At 38.8% G+C, this 27,153-nt stretch overlaps 1 protein-coding gene across 1 annotated transcript; it reads left to right on the plus strand.

The window, feature by feature from the left end:
• On the plus strand, positions 1–27,153 carry TOP2A (topoisomerase (DNA) II alpha). Its single transcript, NM_213884.1, is given in 35 exon segments — positions 1–157; positions 1,075–1,230; positions 1,439–1,529; positions 1,834–1,897; positions 3,169–3,314; positions 3,505–3,602; positions 3,997–4,209; positions 4,531–4,704; positions 4,864–4,965; positions 5,070–5,207; positions 6,802–6,940; positions 8,261–8,418; positions 8,728–8,853; positions 9,162–9,272; positions 9,417–9,522; positions 9,612–9,721; positions 10,285–10,377; positions 11,042–11,156; positions 11,260–11,381; positions 12,980–13,128; positions 15,999–16,230; positions 16,382–16,516; positions 16,630–16,830; positions 17,008–17,203; positions 18,634–18,725; positions 18,815–18,979; positions 19,100–19,183; positions 20,422–20,604; positions 20,898–20,988; positions 23,325–23,477; positions 23,724–23,847; positions 23,964–24,007; positions 24,399–24,539; positions 25,485–25,684; positions 26,048–27,153. Coding segments are annotated over 35 exon segments (4,602 nt in total). The 5' UTR covers positions 1–136; the 3' UTR covers positions 26,177–27,153.

Here is a 27,153-nt window from a genome sequence, read left to right on the forward strand (position 1 = left end):
TGAAGGTTCAAACGGAGGGGCAGCTCTCTCCTAACCGACGATCGTCTGTGGAGAAGCGGCTAGCTTCCCGACCATCTCGAGGGTCCTGCCGGTTTAGTCGCTCGCAGAGTTGTCGAGCCCCTTCACGACCGTCACCATGGAGGTGTCGCCACTTCAGGTACAGCTCGTGGAAGGGGGCGCGTCGCGGATCCTCAGCGCGGCCTGGCATCAATCCTGCTGCCTGTGAGAGGGGGAGGTGCCTCGGCTGCGGTCCCGACGCCGCGGGCTCGGCGCCGGCGTTCCGCATGGGCCCGGGTCCCCTGGGCTCGGCGCGATCGCGAAGAGGCTGAGACCCCTTTGTGGTGCTAATAGTGAAGTAACATCAGCTAAACGGGTGTGGCGTTGTGTTTTCACTGTTTCTAGAGAACGCGAGTCAATTGGTCCTGGAGTCGGTGGTGGGATAATGGGCCGCGTGGGGCTTTATGCAGCGCGGACAGATGCTTTCCTCATCTACCCTCGGGCTGAAAATGGGATTGGACCTCCCTGACCTGGGGAGGCGCTGGACAAGGCACGGGGTTCCCACTCCGGAGCCCGAGTGCTCAAAATATGCCCCTCCTGTGTTCAAGACGTTAATGTGCCTAAAGGGTGGACTCCATGGTTCGGTCCCGGGTTTCGGCACCAAAAAAAAAAAAAAAAAAAAAGGTGGACTCCATAGCGTCCCAAACTGCTGCTGAAGGAGAATCTCTTACGTGCCTGGGACCCAGTAGACCCTCAGTCAATAGGTGCAGAGTAGATGAAAGAAGGGGGTGTGTTCTATGGATGGCATCTAAGATGTGAACGCATTTCCGTGTCAGATAGTTACGCTGGGCTAGAGAACATGCCCATTTAAGCTGACACCCAGGAACCTGGCTGCAGATAACTTAAACCACCACGTTTGTACACAAACGATGTCAACACCACCCACACCTCCTCAAAACGTGTGATTTGTCATGGTGTGTGTAAGCAGATCATTGTGGTAGGTGTTTTGTGAACAGTTTCTGATAAACCTGTGATTCAAAATCGCTTTTCTTCAATCTTTTTTTTTTTAATTGCCAGCCTGTAAATGAAAATATGCAAGTCAACAAAACAAAGAAAAATGAAGAGGCTAAGAAAAGATTGTCTATAGAAAGAATCTATCAAAAGAAAACACAGTTGGAACACATTTTGCTCCGCCCAGACACCTACATTGGCTCTGTGGAATCAGTGACCCAGGTAAAACCAAGCGAATTAGATGTAGTTACTAAGTAGTTGAGATATGTCCTTGTCCAGATTAACTGCCTATACTTCATATACTTTGTTACTGGAACTGTCCTAAGAGATCATACGTATTGTAGTACATAGTCCAGAAGGCTTTACAGTAATCAGGATGATAGAATAAATATATGGTAAAGATAACCATATTTCTTTGCCTTATTTTTAGCAAATGTGGGTTTATGATGAAGACATTGGCATTAACTATAGGGAAGTCACTTTTGTTCCTGGTTTGTACAAAATCTTCGATGAGATTCTAGGTGAGTAAATTCCTTCATATAAATATTTACTGGTCAGATCTTTCCTAAGAAGTGATATTCCCAGCAAACCCTCCATAGCCAGGCCTCCTATCATTTCAAACAATAGTTGGCAAAGGTGAGGCAGTCTACTAAAGTCTAGGAAGTTGACTTCTTTCCTAGAAACTGTACTATGAATGAAAATTGCTAACTTAACACCTCATTAATCTTACTCTTGCGCAATCCGAGATTTTTTTCTTTCTATATCTTAATGTTTTTAAAAATACTTTAATTTTTTTTACCAAATGTGTGTTTTATTTCTTTTTAGTCAATGCTGCAGACAACAAGCAAAGAGACCCCAAAATGTCTTGTATTAGAGTCACAATTGACCCGTAAGTCTCTTGCTTATTTTTATAGCTCATTGTTCCTGCTAGTTGTATTTACTTTGATTTGTAGTAAAGTTGGCCCTTTTTTTAGATGAAAGTCTGCCCAAGTGCAGAAAGGTAGAATGCTAAAATGAATGCCTAACATCTAGATGCAACAGTTATCAATCTTTGTCATATTCGCCGCATTTATATTTTTTCTGAACCATTTCAAAATAAATTACAGACATTATGATACGTCATCCCTAAATACTTCAGTAAGCATCTCCAATAATTGTATTCTGGAGTCCATAGCTTTCACTTTTTCTCATGATGCTATTCAAATAATAAGCCAGCAGGTGGTGATAGAGAATAATCTGATCTGACACTTCTGCTTGGAAAAATGTCCCTTTGTGGGTGGTCAAGGTGTGGTTTCATCTTTTTTATTAGGCTGATCAGTTATAACATAAATGATACTTTAGGCTCTTTTGGGGAAATATAAGTGTTAGTGGTGTACTTCAGTGCTCCTGAGGACTAGCTGAGGACATACTCTAAAAAATGTTAAGTTCTCTTGCGGTACAGCCGGTTAAGGATCCAGCATTGTCACTGCAAGGGCTTTTGGTTGCTTTGGTGTGCTGTTGATCCCTGGCCAGGGAACTTCTGTGTGCTGCAGGAGCAGCCAAAAAGAAAAAAAAACCGTCAAGCTAATTTTAATTAGTCTTTTTTGTAGTTAATACTATTTGTAATAGGAACCATAGTGTGTCAGGTTATAACTAAAATATAGTCTTGTGAGAATTAACTAAGTGATAAGTAAGTCCAAATAAATGTGTAGCATTTTATTAGCAAGCAGAGAAGTTTACAATGGATAATGCCCTTTCATATTTGTTTTGCAATGTGCTTTGTTGGGTGGGAAAGCTAAGGGAGCTGGGACAGCACAGATGATCCTCTTAAAAGTAGTATAATAATATTATTTCCAAGTTTTGTCCTTTTCTTTCCATTGGACATAAATCACTTCCCTTTGTTTACCTTAACATTTTAAAATTTCATATTTTTTCAACATTATCAGTGTCTGCTCAGGTGTTGGAAAGGGATTCGTTTTTTTTTCCCCTCATGGCTCCTGTTTCAGGAGTGTTAGGAACTAAGCATTCTGAATTTCAGAAGGTGTACATGAAAAAGAGTCACAAAGAAACTGAAACTTGTGAATTCACGTATTTTAGAAATAATATTATTTAAATATAAAAATATTAAACACTAATTTAACATCTGTTTAAAAAAAATTTTTTTCTATCTTCTTTTCTTAGGGAAAACAATTTAATTAGTATATGGAATAATGGAAAAGGAATTCCTGTTGTTGAACACAAAGTTGAGAAGATGTATGTCCCAGCTCTCATCTTTGGACAGCTCCTAACTTCTAGTAACTATGATGATGAAGAAAAGAAAGTAACAGGTTAGAGTATTGAGGAAAATAAAGAACATATTTGTTGCTGAAGAAATACATCTTTTAAATGACTCTGTGGCATAGAGGTTAAAAGTGTGGGAATAAATCTCTATAATTGAATAGCATTGCCAATGATTATGACACAAAGCTGTTTAAGAGATAATAACAATTAAATAGTACTTCATATGTATTTGCCCAGGTGGTCGAAATGGCTATGGAGCCAAACTGTGTAACATATTCAGTACCAAATTTACTGTGGAAACAGCCAGTAGAGAATATAAGAAAATGTTCAAACAGGCAAGTAAATGGGTGTCTTGTGCCTTGATTATGAATTGTACTATAGCAGTTTATAGTGGCAAAAATGGCTTAATTTAACATAATGTATGTTATTAAATCATGAGAAATTATTCATAAACATATATTTGGTTGTGTTGGGGGTTTTTTTGTTTTGTTTTGTTTTTTAGGGCTTGTAAATTTGTGTTATTTGGTATTAGTTTATGAACTTAGTTGATTTTTCTTTTTCCTTTGGCTGCCCCCTATGGCATGCGGAAATTCCTGGACTGGGGATCGAACCTGAGCCACAGCAGTAACCCAAACCACTGCAGTAACAACGCCAGATCCTTAACCCACTTCGTCACAGGAGAACTCTGATATTACCGGAATTTTTAATCCCTATTCTTTATTTCCATAGACGTGGATGGATAACATGGGGAGAGCTGGTGAGATGGAACTGAAGCCCTTTAATGGAGAAGATTATACGTGTATTACCTTCCACCCTGATTTGTCTAAGTTTAAAATGCAAAGCCTAGACAAAGATATTGTTGCACTTATGGTTAGAAGAGCATATGATATTGCTGGATCCACTAAAGATGTCAAGGTCTTTCTGAATGGAAATAAGCTTCCAGTAAGTATGAGCAATGTTTGTGATCATTGTCAAAGGTAGTGTTTTTTTGTTTGTTTGTTTCCTCCTATTTTTTTTTTTGAGACTTCCTCAGATGTGTTCCTGTAAAGAAAACAGTATACCATGTTTTTTTAGTTAGCTCAGTTTAAACTCACTGAAATCTTTCTCAAAGAATCTCCTAAGAAATCCTCTTATGTCCATTATGACCATCCTCTTAATGCCCATCCGTGAACACCCTTTCATTGATTTTGAAAAATCTTTATAGTCTGCTTTTTAATTTACTTTAAAAAATTTTTTAAACCATTATTTTTAATTCTTGTTTAGGTAAAAGGATTCCGTAGCTATGTAGATTTGTATTTGAAGGATAAGGTTGATGAAACTGGCAATCCATTGAAAATTATCCATGAACAAGTAAACCACAGATGGGAAGTGTGTTTAACAATGAGTGAAAAGGGCTTTCAGCAAATTAGCTTTGTCAACAGCATTGCTACCTCCAAGGTAATTTTATTTTTGAATTATTAATTACAGTTTATCATTATGTATAAGCATTATCATTTTTAATATAGAAAAGGAACGAGAATGGCTACTTCAGCATAAAGTTTCATTGTTATTATTTTGAGGATAATGAATTTACAATTTGGTATTTTTCCTCTTTAGGGTGGCAGACATGTTGATTATGTAGCTGATCAGATTGTGGCTAAACTTGTTGATGTTGTAAAGAAGAAAAACAAGGGCGGTGTTGCAGTAAAAGCACATCAGGTACGATGTACCAGTGTTCTTTTGCTAAAGTCAAGGAAGAAGAGAAAGACTATAAATAAAGCATGAGTAAGTTTTTAGTGATTTACTATCAACTTTTACCACAGGTTAAGAATCACATGTGGATTTTTGTGAATGCCTTAATTGAAAACCCAACCTTTGACTCCCAGACAAAGGAGAATATGACTTTACAAGTCAAGAGCTTTGGATCAACATGCCAACTGAGTGAAAAATTCATCAAAGCTGTGAGTACCAAGAGGGAAATTAAAAATAGAAGCACCTTGCTTTATTTTCCATTGCCCTTCTCATCTCTGCAGAAAAAAAAAGATTCCTCCCACGTCTTATTCTGAAAAGGAAATAAAAAAACAACTCTTCCTTGGCCCTTAATTACCATCTATATGCCATCTATATTTCCCCATTGCATATCACCAGTTTAGATCACTTCTGAACTTAGCTCATCTAATTCCTTGCCAATCGATGAATGCCGAAAGTTGCTTTCACGGGACACATCCAAAACTGAATTAGTTCTCTCCATACTCACTGAGCTCTATACAAGGAACTCTTTCACCCCTAAAAAGCAAAACTATTTCCTGTTTAGTAAAAATCCTCAACAAACCACTAGATTTCATAAATCTAAATCCAAAGTTCTTCATTTGGCTTATAAAACCCTGCCATTTCCAACCTCATCTCTGTACCATTTTCCTATGTTATCTGAGCTCCATTCTTACGGATTTTTTTTTTTTTTTTTTTTTTTTTTTGTCTTTTAGGGCCACACCCATGGCATATGGAGGTTCCCAGGCTAGAGGTCCAATTGGACCTGTAGCTGCCATCCTACACCAGGGCCACAGCAACATAGGATCTGAGCCATATCTGCGACCTATACCACAGCTCACAGCAATGCCATATCCTTAACCCACTAAGCGAGGCCAGGGATCGAACCCATAACTTCATGGTTCCTAGTCAGATTCGTTTCTGCTGCACCACAATGGGAACTCCCTGTGTTTGTTTGTTTGTTTTTTCCTACAGGCTTTAAATTACTCAGGGGAGTTCCCATTGTAGTACAGTAGAAACGAATCTGACCAGTATCCATGAGGATGAGGGTTCAATTCCTGGCCTTGCTCAGTGGGTTAAGGATCCAGCATTGCTGTGAGCTGTGGTGTAGGTCCCAGACATGGCTCAGATCCCAAGTTGCTGTGGCTTTGGCGTAGGCCTGCAGCTGCAACTCCAGTTTAACCCCTAGCCTGGGAACTTCCATATGCCAAGGGTGCTGCTAAAAAGCCAAAAAAAAAAAAAACACTCAGAAACATGGTATTCTTCCCCCTCTTCAGGCTTTTTCATATGCTAGTTTTTTTGCCTGAAATGCTTTTCACCTGGCTAACTACTTTAAGTCTTAAATGTCATTTGCCTTCTATTTCTACTCCTTCCCCTAACTAAGTTTGTCCCAGTACAACACTGGACACACCTCACTAAATATAACATGCTTTTCACTTACCCATAATACTTATCATGCTTGTAACTTTTTATTTTCTCTGTCTTCCTCCTTGTATACTAAACACCTAGAGAACAAGAACCATGTTTAATTTGTTACAAGATCTCAAACATGTAGCTCAGTATCTGGCACAATATAAGTATGTAGTCAGTAAATATTTGCTGAGTGAATAAACGCAAAGGAACCCGTTCCATCAGTGGTGATAACCTAAGACAGGACGAAGTGCCACCCTCTAGCCATTATTTTTCTACTTCTTTTCATCTTTAAAGTATTTTTATTTTTATGGGGGCTCATTTGTAGTCTCAATTTCTGATAAAACTCTTCCCTAAGATGAATTTTCTCATTTTCAGGCAATTGGCTGTGGTATTGTAGAAAGCATCCTAAACTGGGTGAAATTTAAGGCCCAAGTCCAGTTAAACAAGAAATGTTCAGCTGTAAAACATAACAGAATCAAAGGAATTCCCAAACTTGATGATGCCAATGATGCAGGTATAAATTTAATAATGTTTCTAAACTTTAAATCTCTTAGTTCAGTTATTTGTTTTACTCATTAACAGTGTACTGTGGTATCTTCCCTTGACAATTAATATCCAGAAGAATATTTGTACTTTGTTAAAAAGCAACCAATCCCCTGTTAATGAACATTTAAGTCATGTTCACTCTTTAGCTGTTATAAATAATGTTGAGATGATTATTTTGGGGGTATAAAACAAGAATGTTAGGAGTTTCCACTGTAACACAACAGGATAGGCGGCATCTCTGTAGCGCCAGGATGAGGGTTCAGCTTCCTGTGGGCACAGTGGGCTAAAGGATCCGGCATTGCTGTAGCCACAGGTTTCAACTGTGGCTCGGATCTGATCCCTGGCCTGGGAACTCCATATGCCAGTGCGGGACAGCCAAAAAAGAAAAAAATAAAACAAGAATGTTTAGAATACAGTGATCTATTACTTAATGTAGAAGAGAAAAAAAGTCATCTCGACCATCTTAGGTTCCTGGTTGTCTCTGAAAATTAAACTGAAAAAAGCAAGTGAATTTATTAAGTATAGTTTCATGTGACACCAGAACATTTATAAAGAAATGAAGACCTAAAGAAATGGTTAAACCTAAGTGTTTTATGCTAGCTTCGACAAAGAATGGAAAGTTGTGGAAATATATGATAGGACAAAGATTATAAGCGAAATAGAATAAACTTAGGGAAAATTAGCAAGGCTAAGATTCAGATTCTTGACCCTCAATCTTGGATTAGAATGTCCCTTTCTTTGTGGTATAAGGAGGTTACCTCCTACATGAGGGTGGCATGTCCTAAACCCCATCATCAACAAAAATATTAAATGTAAGACTTCCCGTTGTGGCACAGTGGGAATGAACCCAACTGGTATCCATGAGGATGTGGGTTCAATCCCTGGCCCAGCTCAGTGGGTTAAGTATCCAGCGTTGCTGTGAGCTGTGGTGTAGGATGCAGATGTGGCTTAGATCCTGTGTGGCTGAGGCATAGGCTGGCAGCTGCAGCTCTGATTCAACCCCTAGCCTGAGAACTTCCATATGCAGCCCTAAAAAACAAAAATATAACACTAATAACGTAATATAATCAAACCAGTGTTTAGCAGCAAGATAATTGTCGTGAGAGATTTATCTAAGAAACTAAGGCTTTATTAAGAATTTTAGCTAAAATATGTATCTAATTACTTAGCTCCATTTTACCCCAAGCCAATTTGTTATGAATTATAAATTATTTTCGTTTTATCACGTATCTGAGTTAGTGTATTCGAGGTTGAACTAAATGTGTTAATATCAATTTGTTTATTTTAGGGGGCCGAAATTCCACTGAGTGTACGCTTATCCTGACAGAGGGAGACTCAGCCAAAACTTTGGCAGTTTCAGGCCTTGGTGTGGTTGGGAGAGACAAATACGGAGTTTTCCCTCTTAGGGGAAAAATACTCAATGTTCGAGAAGCTTCTCATAAACAGGTAGAATATAAAAAAACTATCTTTAGAATCTCAATCTAGTTCTGTAATGCAGGACTTCATGCTCATATTTCATTCTCTCATTGAGTGTTCTGAAATATATCTTAGTTGTTATTTTAGGAAATTAGGTACATTGTAGCATATCTTAACAGATCTTTCTGACTTACTGAAGTATAGGCTAATAACAAAATATTAGAGTTCAAGAAAACCCAAGCAACATATACTATTTTATTTCTCTCTTTTTTTAGAGTTTATAAACAAAATATTACCTTTTTTTTTTTTTTTTTTTTTTTTGCTGTATATCCATTTCAGATAATGGAAAATGCTGAAATTAACAACATAATCAAGATTGTGGGTCTTCAATACAAGAAAAACTATGAAGATGAAGATTCATTGAAGACTCTACGTTATGGGAAGATAATGATTATGACAGATCAGGTCAGATTTGTTTAAGATGATTAAATTAAACCTGTCTTATTATTGCATTACTTTCCTGCCCTGAAAGAAAATAATTAACCTGAAGCTGTATTCATTACCTTTAATTCATATCTAATCAGATATATTATGTTTATATTACGTGTATATTAAATGTACAGTTTAAGTGTGTCTGAATTTGATAGCCATTTTTTTAAATACCGATAGAAAAAATTTTGACAAATTATCTGTACATCCTTCGTAATTTTATTTATTTATTTATTTTAGTTTCTAAGCAATTCTTTTGTATTTTGGCTTTCCAAATATTTCAGGACCAAGACGGTTCCCATATCAAAGGCTTGCTGATTAACTTTATCCATCATAACTGGCCCTCTCTTCTGCGACATCGTTTCCTGGAGGAATTTATCACTCCCATTGTAAAGGTATACTAACTTCTAAGATTACATAATGGATATTTTAAGGCCCTGCTCCTCAACCCTAGATACACATATAACCCCAGTGGTATATGGTGGTATGCAGGGACCCCAGCAGTATAGAAACCCACAGCAATATGTTTTGTACCTTAGGTATCTAAAAACAAGCAAGAAATGGCTTTCTATAGCCTTCCTGAATTTGAAGAATGGAAGAGTTCTACACCAAATCATAAAAAATGGAAAGTCAAATACTACAAAGGTTTGTAATGAAACTCATAGAGCGTCTCGTTTTGTTATATACCATGGCGCAAGATTATATGGAATAGCTTGCTTTTCTTGCTTTTGTAGGTTTGGGTACCAGCACATCAAAAGAAGCTAAAGAATACTTTGCAGATATGAAAAGACATCGTATCCAATTCAAATATTCCGGTCCTGAAGATGATGCTGCAATCAGCCTGGTGAGTTTGAGTTATATTTCACACATACATTCTGGTTATAGAGATCAATGCTTTAACTGGTCATTTCAAACATTTAAATTTTCACGTAATAAAATATAGAGTAGAGGAGTTCCCATCGTGGTGCAGCAGAAACGAATCCAGGTTCAATCCCTGGTCTTGCTCAGTGGGTTAAGGATCCCCACTGAGGTTGCAGGTTCAATCCCTGGCCTTGCTCAGTGGGTTAAGGATCTGGCGTTGCTGTGAGCTGTGGTGTAGGCTGCAGATGCGGCTTGGATCTGGCATTGCTATGGCTGTGGCGTAGGCTAGCAGCTGTAGCTCCGATTAGACCCCTAGCCTAGGAACCTTCATATGCTGCGAGTGCAGCCCTAAAAAGACAGAAAAGCCAAAAAAAAATATATATATATAGAGAGAGAGAGTAGAATGTTTTCAGTAATCATATTCCAGAGAAAGGAGGCATATATTTTAGAAAACTGAGATTTTGTTGTTTATTAGTTAATTTCTTATAGAAGAAATAACTTGGAACCTGTCTACCAGTGACATCTTTTTCATCTTCTAATTTGCAGGCCTTTAGCAAAAAACAGATAGATGATCGAAAGGAATGGTTAACGCATTTCATGGAAGATAGACGGCAACGAAAGTTACTTGGCCTTCCTGAGGTACAAAAAAATTTTTTAATATAGCCCACGAAATGTACTATTTATTGACCTTTTAGAATTGACAGAGCAAATTAAAATTAATAGTTATTTCACTAGAAATGTTAATAATAGATAACTGTATATCCTTATTTAGACACCTGCATAAATGTGTTAAACCTGAAAGAAACTAGAAAGTTAATGCATTTTTTTTCTAATTGTGCAGCAGTTAAATTCGCTTTGTCTTTAAAACATATAAAATACTTTTCATAAATCTTTATTTTTGAGGGATTTAAGAATTATCATGGAGAGAGTTCCCATTGTGGCTCAGTGGAAATGAATCTAACTAGCATCCATGAGGATGCAAGTTCGATCCCTGGCCTTGCTCAGTGGGTTAAGGATCCAGTGTTGCCATGGGCTGTGGTGTGAGTCACAGATGTGGCTCGGATCTGGCATTGCTGCGGCTGTGGTGTAGGCCAGCAGCTCTGATTCAACCCCTAGCCTGGGAACCTCCATATGCTGCGGCTGCAGCCCTAAAAAGACAAAAAGACCAAAAAAAGAAAATTTTTTTTTCATGGAAATAACAGTGCTAAGGAATGCCTTTGTTTTATTTTTGTCTTAATCGTTGTTATGACCAGTGATATTTTTTATTTTTAACTAGATCATGTAACACTCTTTGGTTTCTCAGGATTACTTGTATGGGCAAACTACCACATATCTGACATACAATGACTTCATAAACAAGGAACTTATCCTGTTCTCAAATTCTGATAATGAGAGATCTATCCCATCCATGGTGGATGGTGAGTTTCAATTTATTGGTCTATTTTTATTATAACATGGAAATCAATGCCCAGAAATGGTTAAATTGAGGATATTAATATTTACACTTCTTTCGTTTTGAAGGTTTGAAACCGGGACAGAGAAAAGTTTTGTTTACATGTTTCAAACGAAATGACAAGCGAGAAGTGAAGGTGGCCCAGTTAGCTGGGTCAGTAGCTGAGATGTCCTCTTATCATCATGGTGAGGTAAATACATAATCCATAATGTTTCCAGAAAGCATTATAGCAGAAATACCTGCAAAGTCAGTCTCCAAACAGTTGGTGAAAATATAAGCTGGTATATCCATAGTGGAGAGCAATTTGGTGAAAACTATCAAACTGTAAAATGTGCTTATTTTTTGACCTTACAAATCTATTTATAAAAATAATATAAGGATACTATAATCAAAAGACATGCAAGGATCTATATTCAAAAGTGTTTAATAATGTTTGCTGTAACTTTGTTATGCCACAATTTAGACATGAAAAATGTCCATCAATTGGAACATTACTATAAATTGTGACACATCTATACATGGGATCAGATTTACTTAAGTAAATCTATGTGTGCTAACACTGAAGAATGTCCACGTTCTATTGTCAGGTGAGGGAATAAAGGAGGCAGAATAATACTTGAAGGATGTGCTCCAAATTGTTAACTTTGGTTATCCCTAGGAATTGGAAAGGGCAACTTTCCAGTTTTTCATATATGTCTGAATTGATTTTGTACAAACATACATATTGGTTTTGTTTTTGTTTGTTTGTTTACTTGCTTTTCCAGGGCCGTGCCTGTGGCACACGGAAGTCTGTGGGTTAGGGGTCGACTCAGAGCTGCAGCTGCCGGCCTGCACCACAGCTCACAGTAGCGCCGGAGACTTAACCCACTGGGCAAAGCCAAAGATCAAACCCACATTCTCACGGATACTAGTGGTGTTTGTTACCACTGAACCACAATGGGAACTCCTACATATTCATTTTTTAATTTTGTGATTGAAGTTGCTTTTTTTGCATTGATGTAAAACAATTTTAAAGAATTAGGTTGCCTGTAAGTTTCTAGAACTTTAAAGGTAATGATTGCCTTGCTTGTTGCTTTCAATCAAAATATAGCAGCTAGGAGTTCCTGCTATGGCACAATGGTATTGGTGGTGTCTTGGGACACAGGTTCGGTCCCCAGCCTAGCACAGTGGGTTAAGGAATCCAGCATTGCCACAGCTGCGACTTAGGTTGCAAGTGTGGCTTGAATCTGATCCCTGGCCCAGGAACTCTATATGCCGTGGGGTAGCTAAAAAAGAAAAAAATTAAAAATATATACATGGGCTACTCAGTAAATGTTCACACAGTAAACATTTGTTGAATGCTTACCATCTACCAAGTGTACAAAGATAAATCATATGTTTGCTACCTTTAAGGAGTTAAAATCACAGTTTAACCATATGACTATCTCTTTCTCTCTCTCTCTCTCTCACACATACAAAATGGTAGAATAGAGTGATACATGCTAGAATAGAAATGAGCAAAATGTTTTAACACAAAGAAGGAAATATTTCATTCTGCTGAGGGTGAAGAGAAGAGCTATGCCTTTAAGGTTGAGTCAGATGATAAAAACCATGTAAGGCAAGAGCCCAGAGCTTGGAGACAGAAGTCTTGGGTTTAGATACTACTTCTGTTATGTTTTCATATGTAAAAAGCCAATAAAGATCTACATTTCATAAAATCTTACAGGAGTATAGTGAGGCATAGTCATAATCAGACAGTTATTATTAAAAGCCTACAGATAAGATTAATGAATCTTTTTTCCCCCCCAGATGTCACTTATGATGACCATTATCAATTTGGCTCAGAATTTTGTGGGTAGCAATAATCTGAACCTCTTACAGCCCATTGGTCAGTTTGGTACCAGGTTGCATGGTGGCAAGGATTCTGCTAGTCCTCGATACATCTTCACAATGCTCAGGTGGGTATGCTTCCAATTTTCAGTGAATTGCCATTTCCAATTTTGAAGTATTATGACATTTAGTTGACCAAAAATTTTTAAATTCAGTTAATCAGAAAATATGTCTTTGTTGCAGATGCTCGGATATTAATTTTTTTTTGTCTTTTTTTGGTCTTTTTTTTGCTATTTCTTGGGCCGCTCCCACGGCATATGGAGGTTCCCAGGCTAGGGGTCGAGTCGGAGCTGTAGCTGCTGGCCTACGCCAGAGCCACAGCAACGCGGGATCCGAGCCGCGTCTGCAACCTACACCACAGCTCACGGCAACGCCGGATCGTTAACCCACTGAGCAAGCACAGGGACCAAACCCGCAACCTCATGGTTCCTAGTTGGATTCGTTAACCACTGCGCCATGACAGGAACTCCCGGATATTAATTTTTTTAAATGAATTTATTAAAGTTTAATATGCTACTCTTTTCAATGAGCAGAAAGTCAAAATTCCATTTCAGTTTGATAGCTTGAACTTTGTGTCTCTTAGAAGTATTGTTTCCTTGGCAGATTATAAATAGCTTTTTTTGTTTGCTTTGTTTTTTGGTTTTGGTTTGTAGTTTTTTTGTTCTGTGATTTTTTGGTGGGTTTGTTGTTGTTGTTGTGGGCCATACCCGCAGCATGCAGAAGTTCCCAGGCCAGGGATCCTGTGCCGCTGCAGTGGCAGTGCCTAGTTCTTAACCTGCTGAGCCACATGGGAACTCCAAATCATAAAATTTTTTTACTCCCATTTCTTATATTTTCTTCTCTTTTTCTCCTATGAAGCTGTGGTTGTTAACCAGGGTAGACTTTGCCTTTCAGGGGACATGTAGTAATATCTGGAGACATTTTTGATTGTCATGACCAGGGGAGCCACAGAACTGGCATCTAGTGGGCAGAGGCCAGGGATATTGCTAAACGCTCTGTAATGCAGAGGACAGCACCCTTCATCTGACCCAAGATGTCAGTAGTACCAAGGTTGAGAAACCCATCTGTAGAGTTTGAGTCTGAATAAAAAACAACTTGATTCTTCTTAAACACAAGTTTGAAATTTTACTTCCTTTACAAGTCTATGGAATGTACATTATGAATGGTCAGTTTTCAGCTGTCATTCAACCTTTCAACAGCATAGGATACAGTTAATCATTCATCTTTAAAACTCTTTGTTCTTTGTCCTCCAAGACACCAGACTGTTAGTTCTCTTCCCTCTTAGTCTTCTTTGCTGGCTCCTACTCATCTCCCCATACCAGCCTGCCCCAGGGCTTTGTCATCAGATCTCTTTCCACTGACTATACTGCCCTCCTATCTGTGGATCATACCTCATACATCCAGTCCCATAGCTCCAGCCCTGGCCTCTAAATATATATGTATATATTTGTTTTTTGTTCTTTTGTTTTTTAGGGCTATACCTGCAGCAAATGGAAGTTCCCAATCTAGAGGACAAATCAGAGCTGCAGCTGCCAGCTTACGCCACAGCCACAGCAATGAGATCCAAGCCATGTCTGTGACATACACCACAGCTCACAGCAACACCGGATCCTTAACCCCCTGAGAAGGCTAAGGATTGAACCTGCATTCTCATGGATACTAGTGGGGTCTGTTGAGCCACAACGGGAACTCCAGCCTCTAAATTTTCTGTACAGCCTCCCTCCCAACATGTACTTCTTGGATGTCTAATAAGTATTTCAAACATAAGTCCAAAATCACATCCTTAATATTCCTGGCTCAGTAAATGAATGGCATGCCATCCTTCTGGGAGTTCCCATTGTGGCATAGCAGAAACAAATCTGACTAGTATCCCAGAGGATGTGGGTTCGATTCCTGGTCTCAATCAGTGGGTCAGGATCCAGTGTTTCTGTGAGCTGTAGTGTAGGTCACAGACTTGGCTCAGCTCCTGCATTGCTCTGGCTGTGGTGTAAGCCAGGGGCTGCGGCTCTGATTCAACCCCTAGCCTGGGAACTTCCATATGCCATGTGTATGGCCCTAAAAAGCAAAAAAAAAAAAAAAAAAAAGAATGTCATCCTTCTAATTCTCAGGCTAAAAACTTAGAGTTGCCTTTGACTCCTTTCCTCCACACTGTATCCAATTCATCAACAAATCTTATGGGCTCTGCATTGGAAAAATGCTAAGCCACCCCATTCACTTTATTCATATGGAGCGTCACAGTCTATCATCTTTCTTTGTTTTGGCAGCCGATTAATTTTTTTGAATAGGTTACTCTGATTCAGAGCCTTTCAACTTCTTCACTCAGAGAAAAACTAAAGCCCTATTTTAGCAAACCAGGCCCTGTGCTTCCACTCACCAAATCTTTTGATTCCTTTTCATACTGTCTTGGCTCCAAACACACCTGGCTTCTTTGCCTATAGTGAGACATGCCAAGCATACTTCTTCAGGGCCTCTGACTAATTGGGACCTCTGCTTGCAATAAATACTTTTTCTTCAGTTACCCACATGGCTCTTTCTCTGTTTCTTCTCTGCTCAAATGTTATCCTATCAGAAGGTACCTACCATTCCTTAGGACCCTCTGGAGCTGAGGTTGTGGGGGAAGCGCTGGGACAATCTTAGCTAATTTATTTTTCTATGTTAGCATTTACCCCACACCACCTGACAAAGTGTCCATTCATTGGCTATCTCTCTGTACTAGAATATCTCCTTGTACTGAGCTCCTTGAAGGCTGGGACTTTATATATTCAGTGCCTGGCATGTAGAAGGCACTCAATAAATATTAATAAATGAATACTAGTCAGCATGTTAAAGTCAAGGCAGTTTTCATGTATGCATCTGAGATAACACATGTCATGTTCTTTCCATGAAAGTTGTGTCAAAGCCAATGTTTTTTTAAAATAACATTCTTTGTTTTCTTTAGTCCTTTGGCTCGGTTGTTATTTCCACCAAAAGATGATCACACATTGAAGTTTTTATATGATGACAACCAACGTGTTGAACCTGAATGGTACATTCCTATTATACCCATGGTGCTGATAAATGGCGCTGAAGGAATTGGTACTGGGTGGTCCTGCAAAATCCCCAACTTTGATGTTCGTGAAGTTGTGAACAACATCAGACTGTTGATGGATGGAGAAGAACCTTTGCCAATGGTAGCTATTCAGTTCAGCAGATGATATATTTAAAGAGAACACCAATGTAAAATTTATTTCATGCTTTAATGTTAGATTTATTGTTTAGTGCTATTTTGATTTCTGCTTTTTAGTAGCACATTCAGAAAACATTCTTTTTTAAAATATTTAGCTTCCAAGTTACAAGAACTTCAAAGGTACTATCGAAGAGCTGGCTCCAAATCAGTATGTGATTAGTGGTGAAGTGGCTATTCTTAATTCCACAACTATTGAAATCTCCGAGCTTCCCATCAGAACATGGACCCAGGTAATTATGGGTTTATTTTTTGAGATCAGGGAAACAATTTTTGTATTAATGTTTGTTGAATGTTCAGGAGCTTGTGTTTTAGAAACTTACGAAATGCTTCTTTCTTTCTTTAGACGTATAAGGAGCAGGTTCTAGAGCCCATGTTGAATGGCACTGAGAAGACACCCCCTCTCATAACAGATTATAGGGAGTACCACACAGACACCACTGTGAAGTTTGTTGTGAAGATGACTGAAGAAAAACTGGCAGAGGCAGAGAGAGTCGGACTACACAAAGTCTTCAAGCTGCAAACCAGTCTCACATGCAACTCTATGGTGTGTCTTGTTTTATGAGAAATACATGTTTCCATTTGTATTAACAAATAATATGTATTTTTAAAGGGTATCTTAGTCTACTTTTATATTTTCAAAGAATAAAATAATTTCTCTTAAATGATTAAAGCTTAGCCAATTTACCTATTTGTTGGCACTAATCTTGTTTTTCTTTTCTAGGTGCTTTTTGATCATGTAGGCTGTTTAAAGAAATACGACACAGTGTTGGATATTCTAAGAGACTTCTTTGAACTCAGGCTTAAATATTATGGATTAAGAAAAGAATGGCTTCTGGGAATGCTTGGTGCTGAATCTGCTAAACTGAACAATCAGGCTCGCTTTATCTTAGAGAAAATAGATGGCAAAATAATCATTGGTATGTTTTTAGAACAATAACTGCCTGTACTAAAATTATAATCATGCTTAACTTCCTTTAAACATTTTTAGTAAGAGTAATGGTGGGGAGGGAGGGCAAAATCCATTTAGTTCTGCTGTCTGCATATAAGCCTTTCTTTCAAATACCTAATTAAGCATTTAGAGTTTGAAAGAGATAGCTTTTCCTAGATTGAGCATCTTTAGAAATCAAGATTTAGTTAGCCTTTAAACAGGAAGAGAATAAAGAGCTAGAAGAGGTCCCTGAAAAAGTCCCGTGTCTTAAAAGCACCTATGTCAGAGTTTAAGTAACCAGGAGGAAAATAATTTTGACTAAAGCTGGAAGGTTAAAAGAAATGGCTCAACTCTGGCCGGGGCTAAGAAAGCCAGATAACTTTGGCTTATAGTATTAAATCCCAAAGCATGACAACATGAATGAGTAGTGATCACAGGATTTTTTTTTTTTTTTTTGTCTTTTTGCCTTTTCTTGAGCCGCTCCCGCAGCATATGGAGGTTCCCAGGCTAGGGGTCTAATCAGAACTGTAGCCACCAGCCTACGCCAGAGCCACAGCAACGCAGGATCACAGCTGCGTCTGCGACCCACACCACATCTCACGACAACACCAGATCTTTAACCCACTGAGCAAGGCCAGGGATCAAACCCGAATCTTTGTGGATACTAGTTGGGTTCTTGACACAATGAGCCACAACGGGAACTCCCTGCGTGGATTTTTTTAAATACGGTAACAGTGCTGTATTAGTCCCCTGATTTCACAGATGATTTTGCTTAAGACAAAGCTAAAATGAGTAATCTTGAATATGACTCATAGAAAAATAAAAGGTAAAGATTATACTTAGTTGACTGAAATTTAGGAAATAATAGGGACTGTCCAGCCTTCTTGAGGAATAAAAACAGAGGGGCTAAAACTGTGACCTATGTCAAGTTAATTGAAAGGTGGTACTCCGAACCTCATTCTGTTATAGCTAGTGACTTTCAATATCCCCCAAAGTCTAACAAATTGACTGTAGTAGACATTGGAAGAGGGGTACTATAGAAAACAGGGAACAAATGCATTATAGAGGACCATAATCAAGAGAAATCAATGTTTGGATGGGGATGGGTGGCATTAAAAACTCACCCACTTTATAAAGACCAGGGAATATAACTGAAGTCAATAACAGTCTAAGGGTTTTGATTGTCTTCTGTTGCCATTGGATCACAGCCTCATGTATGGTTTGACTGCCCCCTTGTGGTAATTTACATTTGTCAGTGGTTTAGAGAGAAGACTTGGTTATCCACTAGAATGTACAAATTTATGCAAGAGGACAGTTTAATTTCCAGTTTTAATCTTTTGACCTAATGTTGTAAATCCTTATCCCTTTTCTAAAATATTGCTTAAAACCATTATCTCTGTTCATATTTGTTTTAAATAGAAAACAAGCCTAAGAAAGAATTAATTAAAGTTCTGATTCAGAGGGGATATGACTCGGATCCTGTGAAGGCTTGGAAAGAAGCCCAGCAAAAGGTAATGTGGTTAGCGTTTTCTGTGTTGTTAAAGTCTAATGTCTGTGTTTCACATTTTCTATTAAAGCTACATTTTAATTCCTCCTGTAGGTTCCAGATGAAGAAGAAAATGAAGAAAGTGACAATGAAAAGGAAGCTGACAAGAGTGACTCTGTAGCAGATTCTGGACCAACCTTCAACTACCTTCTTGATATGCCTCTTTGGTATCTAACCAAGGAAAAGAAAGATGAACTGTGCAAACTAAGAAATGAAAAAGTGAGTTGATGGATGGTACACATTGCTTAGTTGTATTCTAGCAGTGAAAGTAAATTGTGTGCTTTATGAAAATGCTGTTTATACACATAAATTAACTCTTTAATTTTCTAACTTATAAAGGAGCAAGAACTAGAAACATTAAAGAGAAAGAGTCCATCAGATTTGTGGAAAGAAGACTTGGCTGCTTTTATTGAAGAGCTGGAGGTGTGTAGTTTATAACACCCATGTTATGGAGTTCCCGTCGTGGCGCAGTGGTTAATGAATCCAACTAGGAACCATGAGGTTGCGGGTTCGGTCCCTGCCCTTGCTCAGTGAATTAACGGTCCGGCATTGCCGTGAGCTGTGGTGTAGGTTGCAGACGCGGCTCGGATCCCGCGTTGCTATGGCTCTGGAGTAGGCCGGCAGCTACAGCTCCGATTCAACCCCTAGCCTGGGAACCTCCATATGCCTCGGGAGCGGCCCAAGAAATAGCAACAACAACAACAACAACAAAAGACAAAAAGACAAAAAAAAAAAAAAAAAGGAGGCAAGAGGAAACATTGCAAGATAACATAAAATAATAGATTGTTAGGAACTAGTTAGAATAAAGTAAATGATGCCAGGAAACATTCTGGCTAGAAGTTTTTGGACAAAGAAGAGAAAGGGCAGGAGTTGATTTTTTGACCTATTGGGACTGAGGAGATAAAGAGAATTTAAATTCTGGATAGAAGAACACCAACCCAGTCCCTCCAAGTAAACCTAAAAAGGGCAAAGACAGTTTCCTTCAGGGTTAGCTAATTGGTAGTTTCAGAAGATCCCTTGTTACCAAAATTGCTAATATTGTTTGTTCTTCAACATCTTAACATAAGAAAAGGTATTTTAGGAGTTCCCTTGTGGCCCAGCAGGTTTAGAATCTGGTGCTGTTACTAGCAGCTCAGGTTGCTGCTGAGGCCGGGAGTTTGATTCCCTGGCCCGGGAACTTCCACATGCTATGGATAAGACCAAAAGGAAAAAGTATTTCACAAACTAAGCGAAAAGGCTTGATGTACAGATTTATATTATTGCACTTCAGTTTGGAGTCTGACTTGTAATCAGTCGATTGGCTTAGTGTGCATTAGTGGAATCACATTCTTATTTCTTATTTGAGTTTACAAATATGTATACATGTACGTATGTATTTTATCCTCAATCTAGTACCCCATTTTATCCTCAAAGGTTAAATAGTAGAATCATGTGTAGAACCCCATCTTCTATCTCCAACATTTTTCAAAGTGTGCCTTAATTATAACTTCACTATTGTTGGTGGTATACTTTATAGAACAGCTTATCACAAATGTATCTTAAAATGTAATAAATCGAAATTGGTTGAGTCATTGCCTTTTATTCTGTCTCTCTAAAGCAGCATTGATGCTGTAATGTCTTTATTAGCTTATAAATTGCTTTCTCACATCAACCTTTTGTAGGCTGTTGAAGCAAAGGAAAAACAAGATGAACAAATAGGACTTCCTGGGAAAGGGGGAAAAGCAAAGGGGAAAAAAACACAAATGGCAGAAGTTTTGCCTTCTCCATGTGGAAAAAGAGTCATCCCCCGAGTGACTGTAGAGATGAAAGCAGAGGCAGAGAAGAAAATCAAAAAGAAAATCAAGGTAATACTCTTGAACGCATTATCCATAAAATACCTTAAGCATTTAACTGAGCTAATTATAAAATTTCCAATCCCATAGTTTTGAATTTATCAAACTAATAATAACTCCTTTCTTATGAGCCTGATTTTTTTAATGTTTAAGTATCTTGAAAAAGTCATACTCTTACCTTTATTCTGAGCTCTTAACTAAAATGGAAAGGAAAAAAAAAAAATCACTCTTTGACCAGATATATATTTGACCTTACATTATTCCAAATAATAAGATGGCAGAACTTGGCCATTTTTGTCTTTTAGAGTGAAAATACTGAAGGAAGCCCTCAAGAGGATGGGATGGAAGTAGAGGGTCTAAAACAGAGACTGGAGAAGAAACAGAAAAGAGAACCAGGTATTAAAACATGTCGAGGAAAATGGTATAGAATTGAGATGAAATTCTGTTTGTTACCTAGTACATTCCACATAGATGTTCATTGAGTTCTTGCTGAGTAACGTCAGGAAGGGCTGTGTCTGAAGTGTACTTGAACCTCCCTAATGTTGTCCTTGGAATTTGATTTATTTTGGAAGAGATCATTTTGTAATGAAATACCTCATTAGAATCTAAAGAAAATGCTCAGTTTATTAGATTTCACTTTCCAGCCAAATAGGAGGTTTGAAAATATGTATATTCCTATATAAAGCTTCTTGCAGGCAGTGCCCACATCTTAGTCACGTTATATTGTCTGGAGAGTTCAATACCATGCTTTGGATATTATCTAACACTCACTCAGTAAATTAAACAGATTATGCCTTTACTGAGTATCTACTTTTTTTTTTTTTTTTTAACATCTTCGTTGAGATATTCACATACCAAATTTACCCATTTAAACTGTTCCATTGAGGGAGTTCCTGTCATTTCTCAGCTTTGGAGCTGGCTGACAAGGTGGGAAAACAGAAAAATGAGTTGGAGACCTGGGGGTTCCCGTCTTGGTTCAGTGGTAACGAATCAGACTAGAAACCATGAAGATGCATGTTCGATCCCTGGCCCCACTCAGTGGGTTAAGGATCCACCGTTGCCGTGAATTGTGTAGGTCACAGATGTGGCTCGGTTTCTGTGTTGCTGTGGCTGTGGTGTAGGCCAGCGGCTACAGCTCCAATTCAACCCCTAGCCTGGGAGCCTCCATATGCCGAGGGTGCAGCCCTAAAAGACAAAAAGAAAGAAAGAAAGAAAGGAAAGAAGGTGAAGCAATACATACTAACTCTTGTGGAGATTTAGAGCAAGGTGAGATGTCAGTGTGGATACATGTAGATTATAGAGGCTTTGTGAAAGGTGTAAAACTTAGTTAGAGTCGTAAATATTGGGTAAGATTTAGGTTTTCCAGATTAGGAGAAGGAAAATAGTCATATAATGTATAGAGGACAATGAGAAGGGCCCCCCCCCTCCTGCAAGAGAATGGGAAGGTTTATACTGGAAAGCAGTTGAACAAGATTAAGGAGGGTTACCAAGTTGTTGGAGGAGGATAATAAGATTGGATTCAACTAAGAAATATGGAATAGATACTGACTAGAATATGAAGAAAGGACTATACAGACCAACAAGGAGACAGTCCTCCTCATCTTTGGGCCTCGATAAAGGAAATAAATAGCAAAGGGTGGGTGGGAGAGACATGTGGGGAAAAGAATTAACAAGACTTAATGACTTTAAACTTCTTACTCAGCCATTAAATGCCCCCCAAGGTTTGGTCCTCGCCATTTTCCCTTTGAATTGTCTCCATTGCCTTGACTTCTACAATAACCTTCTATTGATCTTGCACCTTTTTTTTTTTTTTGTCTTTTTGCCATTTCTTGGGCCGCTCCCGCAGCATATGGAGGTTCCCAGGTTAGGGGTCCGAATCGGAGCTGTAGCCGCCGGCCTATACCAGGGCCACAGCAACTCAGGATCCGAGCCGCGTCTTCGACCTACAGCTCACGGCAACACCGGATCGTTAACCCACTGAGCAAGGGCAGGGATCCAACCCACAACCTCATGGTTCTTGGTCGGATTCGTCAGCCACTGCGCCACGACGGGAACTCCCTGATCTTGCACCTATTTTTTATTTTTCCTTTTATGTCTGCACCTGTGACATACAGGAGTTCGCAGGCTAGGGGTCAAATTGGAGCTGCAGCTACCAGCCCATGCCACAGCCACAGCAATGCCAGATCCGAGCCATATCTGCAGCCTACACTGCAGCTTGCAGAAAAGCCAGATCCTTGACCCACTGAGCGAGGCCAGAGATCAGACCAGCATCCTCATGGATACTAGTCGGGTTCTTAACCCCAACAGGAACTAAATCCTTAATAAGACCAGCCACTCTCCCCCAGACTTCTGTTTTCCAGCCATAATGGATTTCTTTCAGTTTCCTAAATGCACTATGTTTTCTCACAGGGCTTTGTACATGAACTAGAATGTTTCATCATCTGTCTCCTTTTAGCTAGTTACCTATTTAAACTTCACATCTCAGCTCAAGCATCTCTTTCTTGGAAAAGCCCTACATACCCTATGTAAACACACTATTTATTTATAGGATTAGATGACGAAGCTATAAGCTCCACAGGAAGAGGGACTACGTCCATTTCTGTTCACCATTGTTCACCATTGTATTCACCATCGTGTTCACCACTGAGTACCAGCACAGAGCTCAATAACTGTTTGGAGGATGGATGGGTGATAGATAGATGGTGTGGATAATTCCTATCTCCCTGTTCCAGGTACCAAGACAAAGAAACAAACTACTTTGCCATTTAAACCAATTAAGAAAGCAAAGAAGAGAAACCCCTGGTCTGATTCAGAATCAGATATAAGCAGTGATGAAAGTAATTTCAATGTCCCTCCACGAGAAAAAGAGCCACGGAGAGCAGCAGGTAAGGAAAACTGAAGAACAGGCTGCATATGTTGAAAGATTTGAATAGTCAATGTATTTCAGGGCAGTTAATCCCAGAAATTGCTGCAATCATATTAAATTTCTCATAGCAGCAATTATATTAAATTTTTGAGAAACTAAAACATCTTTTAGAAAAGCTTATGATCTTCACAAATTGTTATATTAGTCTATGGATTAAATACTTCTATTATCCTCTTTGATTCTTTGTATATGTATATTTTAATAGCGAAAACCAAATTCACAGTGGACTTGGATTCAGATGAAGATTTCTCAGATGCTGATGAAAAAACTCGAGATGAAGATTTTGTTCCATCAGATACTAGTCCACAAAAGGCCGAAACTTCCCCTAAGTAAGTATTCTCTCTATTACGGATTTTATCATGTTTGTTTACAGTAGCAGATGGTATGTTCTTTGTTCTTTGACACATTTAGAATTGTTATCAGGATGTTAATTTTTTTTTTCTAGACATACTAACAAAGAACCGAAGCCACAGAAAAGTACCCCATCAGGTAAGTATTTAGGCAAAAACAGACATCTGCTCGACCGGCACACTCATGTCCAACGGGCTTCCCATCCAGACTACGTTATCCACGTCCTTCCTTTGAGAATATATGTGTGTTCTTGCTAGCATTACATTGATGTTGTTAGGTTTAGATTTGTACATAAATCTCTTCTACATTTAATATACTAAAAGTGATGTGCTTGCTAGGTATTAGAGATACAAAAAAATAATTATTTGCTGACGAAGAAGCCAGAAATTAGAACGAAGTTATGAGTTTTAAATACTCCAGAAGAGACTATTTAAGACTTAGTGTTTAACTAGGAATTCAGAGCAGGGACAAAAGCAGTAAACAGATTTTCACATGTTGCTCAGATGACTCTTTTCCTTCCTATTTGAAGTCTCAGACTTTGACGCCGACGATGCCAAGGATAATGTACCGCCTTCTCCAAGCTCTCCGGTTGCTGATTTCCCAGCTGTAACTGAAACTATAAAACCTGTTTCTAAGAAGAACGTGACAGTGAAGAAGACAGCAGCAAAAAGTGAGCCTAAATCTTTGAGATGGGCTAATATTGGGATTAACTAACCGGCTACTACAAGTCAATTTCAATTTTTTATTTTGTTATTGAAACTAAGCCTTTTTCAAATGAAAACAAATCTTTAGGTCTTTAGTATCAAAATTGCTAGTCAAAAGGTTTAAAAATAGCATGTTTCTTAAAACATTAAGCATTATCTTAGCTTATTTCTATGATGATAGGCCTTACAAACAGTTGCAAATGTTTAACATGAAGCTTAGACCTACAAAAAAAATCCTATTAGGAATTCCCATTGTGGTTCACTGAGTTAAGAACCCGAACATTGTGTCTGTGAGGATGCAAATTCGATCCCCGACCTCACTCAGTGGGTTAAGGATTTGGCATTGTCATGAGTTATAGACATGGCAGAGGAGGCTCAGCTCCAGTGTCGCCCGTGACTGTGGTGTAGGCCAGCAGCTGCAGCTCCAGTGTGACCTGGGAACTTCCGTATGCCATGCGTGTGGCCCTAAAAAATCAGATTAAGAATAACTTTGGGAGTTCCCATCGTGGCGTGGCGCAGTGGTTAACGAATCCGACTAGGAACCATGAGGTTGCAGGTTCAGTCCCTGCCCTTGCTCAGTGGGTTAACGATCCGCCGTTGCCATGAGCTGTGGTGTAGGTTGCAGACGCGGCTCGGATCCCGCGTTGCTCTGGCTCTGGCGTAGGCCGGTGGCTACAGCTCCAATTAGACCCCTAGCCTGGGAACCTCCATATGCTGCAGGAGCGGCCCAAGAAATAGCAAAAAAAAAAAAAGAATAACTTTGATTCTCTAATATAGTTTCACCTCTATTAGGTTGTCTTTTCCTATGGTAAACATAAGCAGTCAGCAGGGTGCTGAACAAAGTTCAGTGCCAGCAATTCCCCACAGTTCATCTACGACTGGCCATGATCAATGTCTGTGTTGATTTGCAGGTCAGTCTTCCACCTCTACTACAGGCGCCAAAAAAAGGGCTGCACCGAAAGGAGCCAAAAAGGATCCAGACTTGGATTCTGATGTCTCTAAAAAGCCTAATCCCCCCAAACCTAAGGGTCGCCGCAAAAGGAAGCCATCCACTTCTGATGATTCCGACTCTAATTTCGAGAAAATGATTTCTAAAGCAGTCACAAGCAAGGTATTTATCCTAGTCAGTCCCTTTGCTGTAGATGTTTTGAAACACATGACCAAGCTTTGCTCCTAATAATTTGGCACATTTTTAAGAAAATAAATTTTAATCTCATAATCCATTATGCCTTTTACTCGATGTGGTGTAGCTGTAAAAAGTTAAATGTGCAGATAATTAGTCAACGAGGGAGTTGCCTTGGATCTTCTTCTAACTATTTATTAAAAGATAATAGCAAAAAGACAAAAAAAAAACTAAAATAAAATAAAAGATAATAGACAAGTCCTTGAGTTATAGTCTGTCAAAACATTTCTTGCATTGACTTTCTGCTGTCAGGTTGACACTGTGCAAATTACTTGAGCTTTTCTTTTCTAGAAACCCAAGGGGGAGAGCGATGACTTCCATCTGGACTTAGACTTGGCTGTGGCTTCTCGGGCAAAATCTGGACGGACCAAGAAGCCAATTAAGTACCTTGAAGAATCAGATGAAGATGATCTGTTTTAAGATGTGAGGTGATTCTTTTAAGTAATGGCCTCTTTGAGCCCAAGACTGGTTTTAAAGTTACCTGAACCTCTTAATCTCCTCCCCTGCGAGTTGAGTTTGGGGAAGGTAACTGAACTCAGAACCACAAAGTGAAGTGTGTAGAACCCAAGTGGCCCTTAATGTTTCTAATACTGTCTAAGTCGTGACTGTCTTGTGGGCGTTGTTTTCTTCTCTGCTTTGTGTATGTACTGAGTCTGTTTTCCTTTTAAATCTGATTTTAAGTTTTTCTGGCCTCCAGAGATCGTTCTATGGTCACTTCAGCATAATGTATTTTGACCATTCATTAAGCTAAACTTAGAGCATTTTGACCTAAAAGTTTCTACTCTGCCTACATTCAGTAAATATGAGATTAGGCATGATTAAATCTCTATTTTATCTTAGTTGTGTAGATAATTTTCCATTAGATAGACTTTATGTAGTTCCAATATCAAATATTCCTCTCAGCCTTTTATCTGCTGAATTTTTGTTTAAGCAGTGAAAATTGTTCATGTTCTTTGCATCCATCTGAATATCAACAGAAGCTGAGCAAAAACCATGACTGTGTCTACAGAACCTCAACACAGTCAACAGGATGAAGAAATTTAGACCATAACGTAGATTATCTCAATTCTTGACTTAACCCCTCTGGCTGCCTGAGTCTGAATGTCCCCAAGAACAAAATTTCTAGGCGGCGCTAGATCACAGGGAGTGGGGACAACATTCACTCCAGAGATCTTACATATTACGTTGATGCCAAACCGAGCCGTGAACTAACTGTTCTATCCATTTTGAGAAATCTCCAGATTTTCCACTTGTCAACTTTTTTAAGACCTTCCTGTATTTGTTACATGTGTGTGACCTGAGTGGTATTATCAATGTTTTTGTAAATATTTACTATGTTTTTCTATTCAGCTTAATTCCAACAATTTTGTACTTTAATAAAATGTTGTGAACATCTC

Source organism: Sus scrofa, chromosome 12 (assembly GCF_000003025.6).
Source record: "Sus scrofa isolate TJ Tabasco breed Duroc chromosome 12, Sscrofa11.1, whole genome shotgun sequence".
NCBI classification, from domain to species: Eukaryota; Metazoa; Chordata; class Mammalia; order Artiodactyla; family Suidae; genus Sus; species Sus scrofa.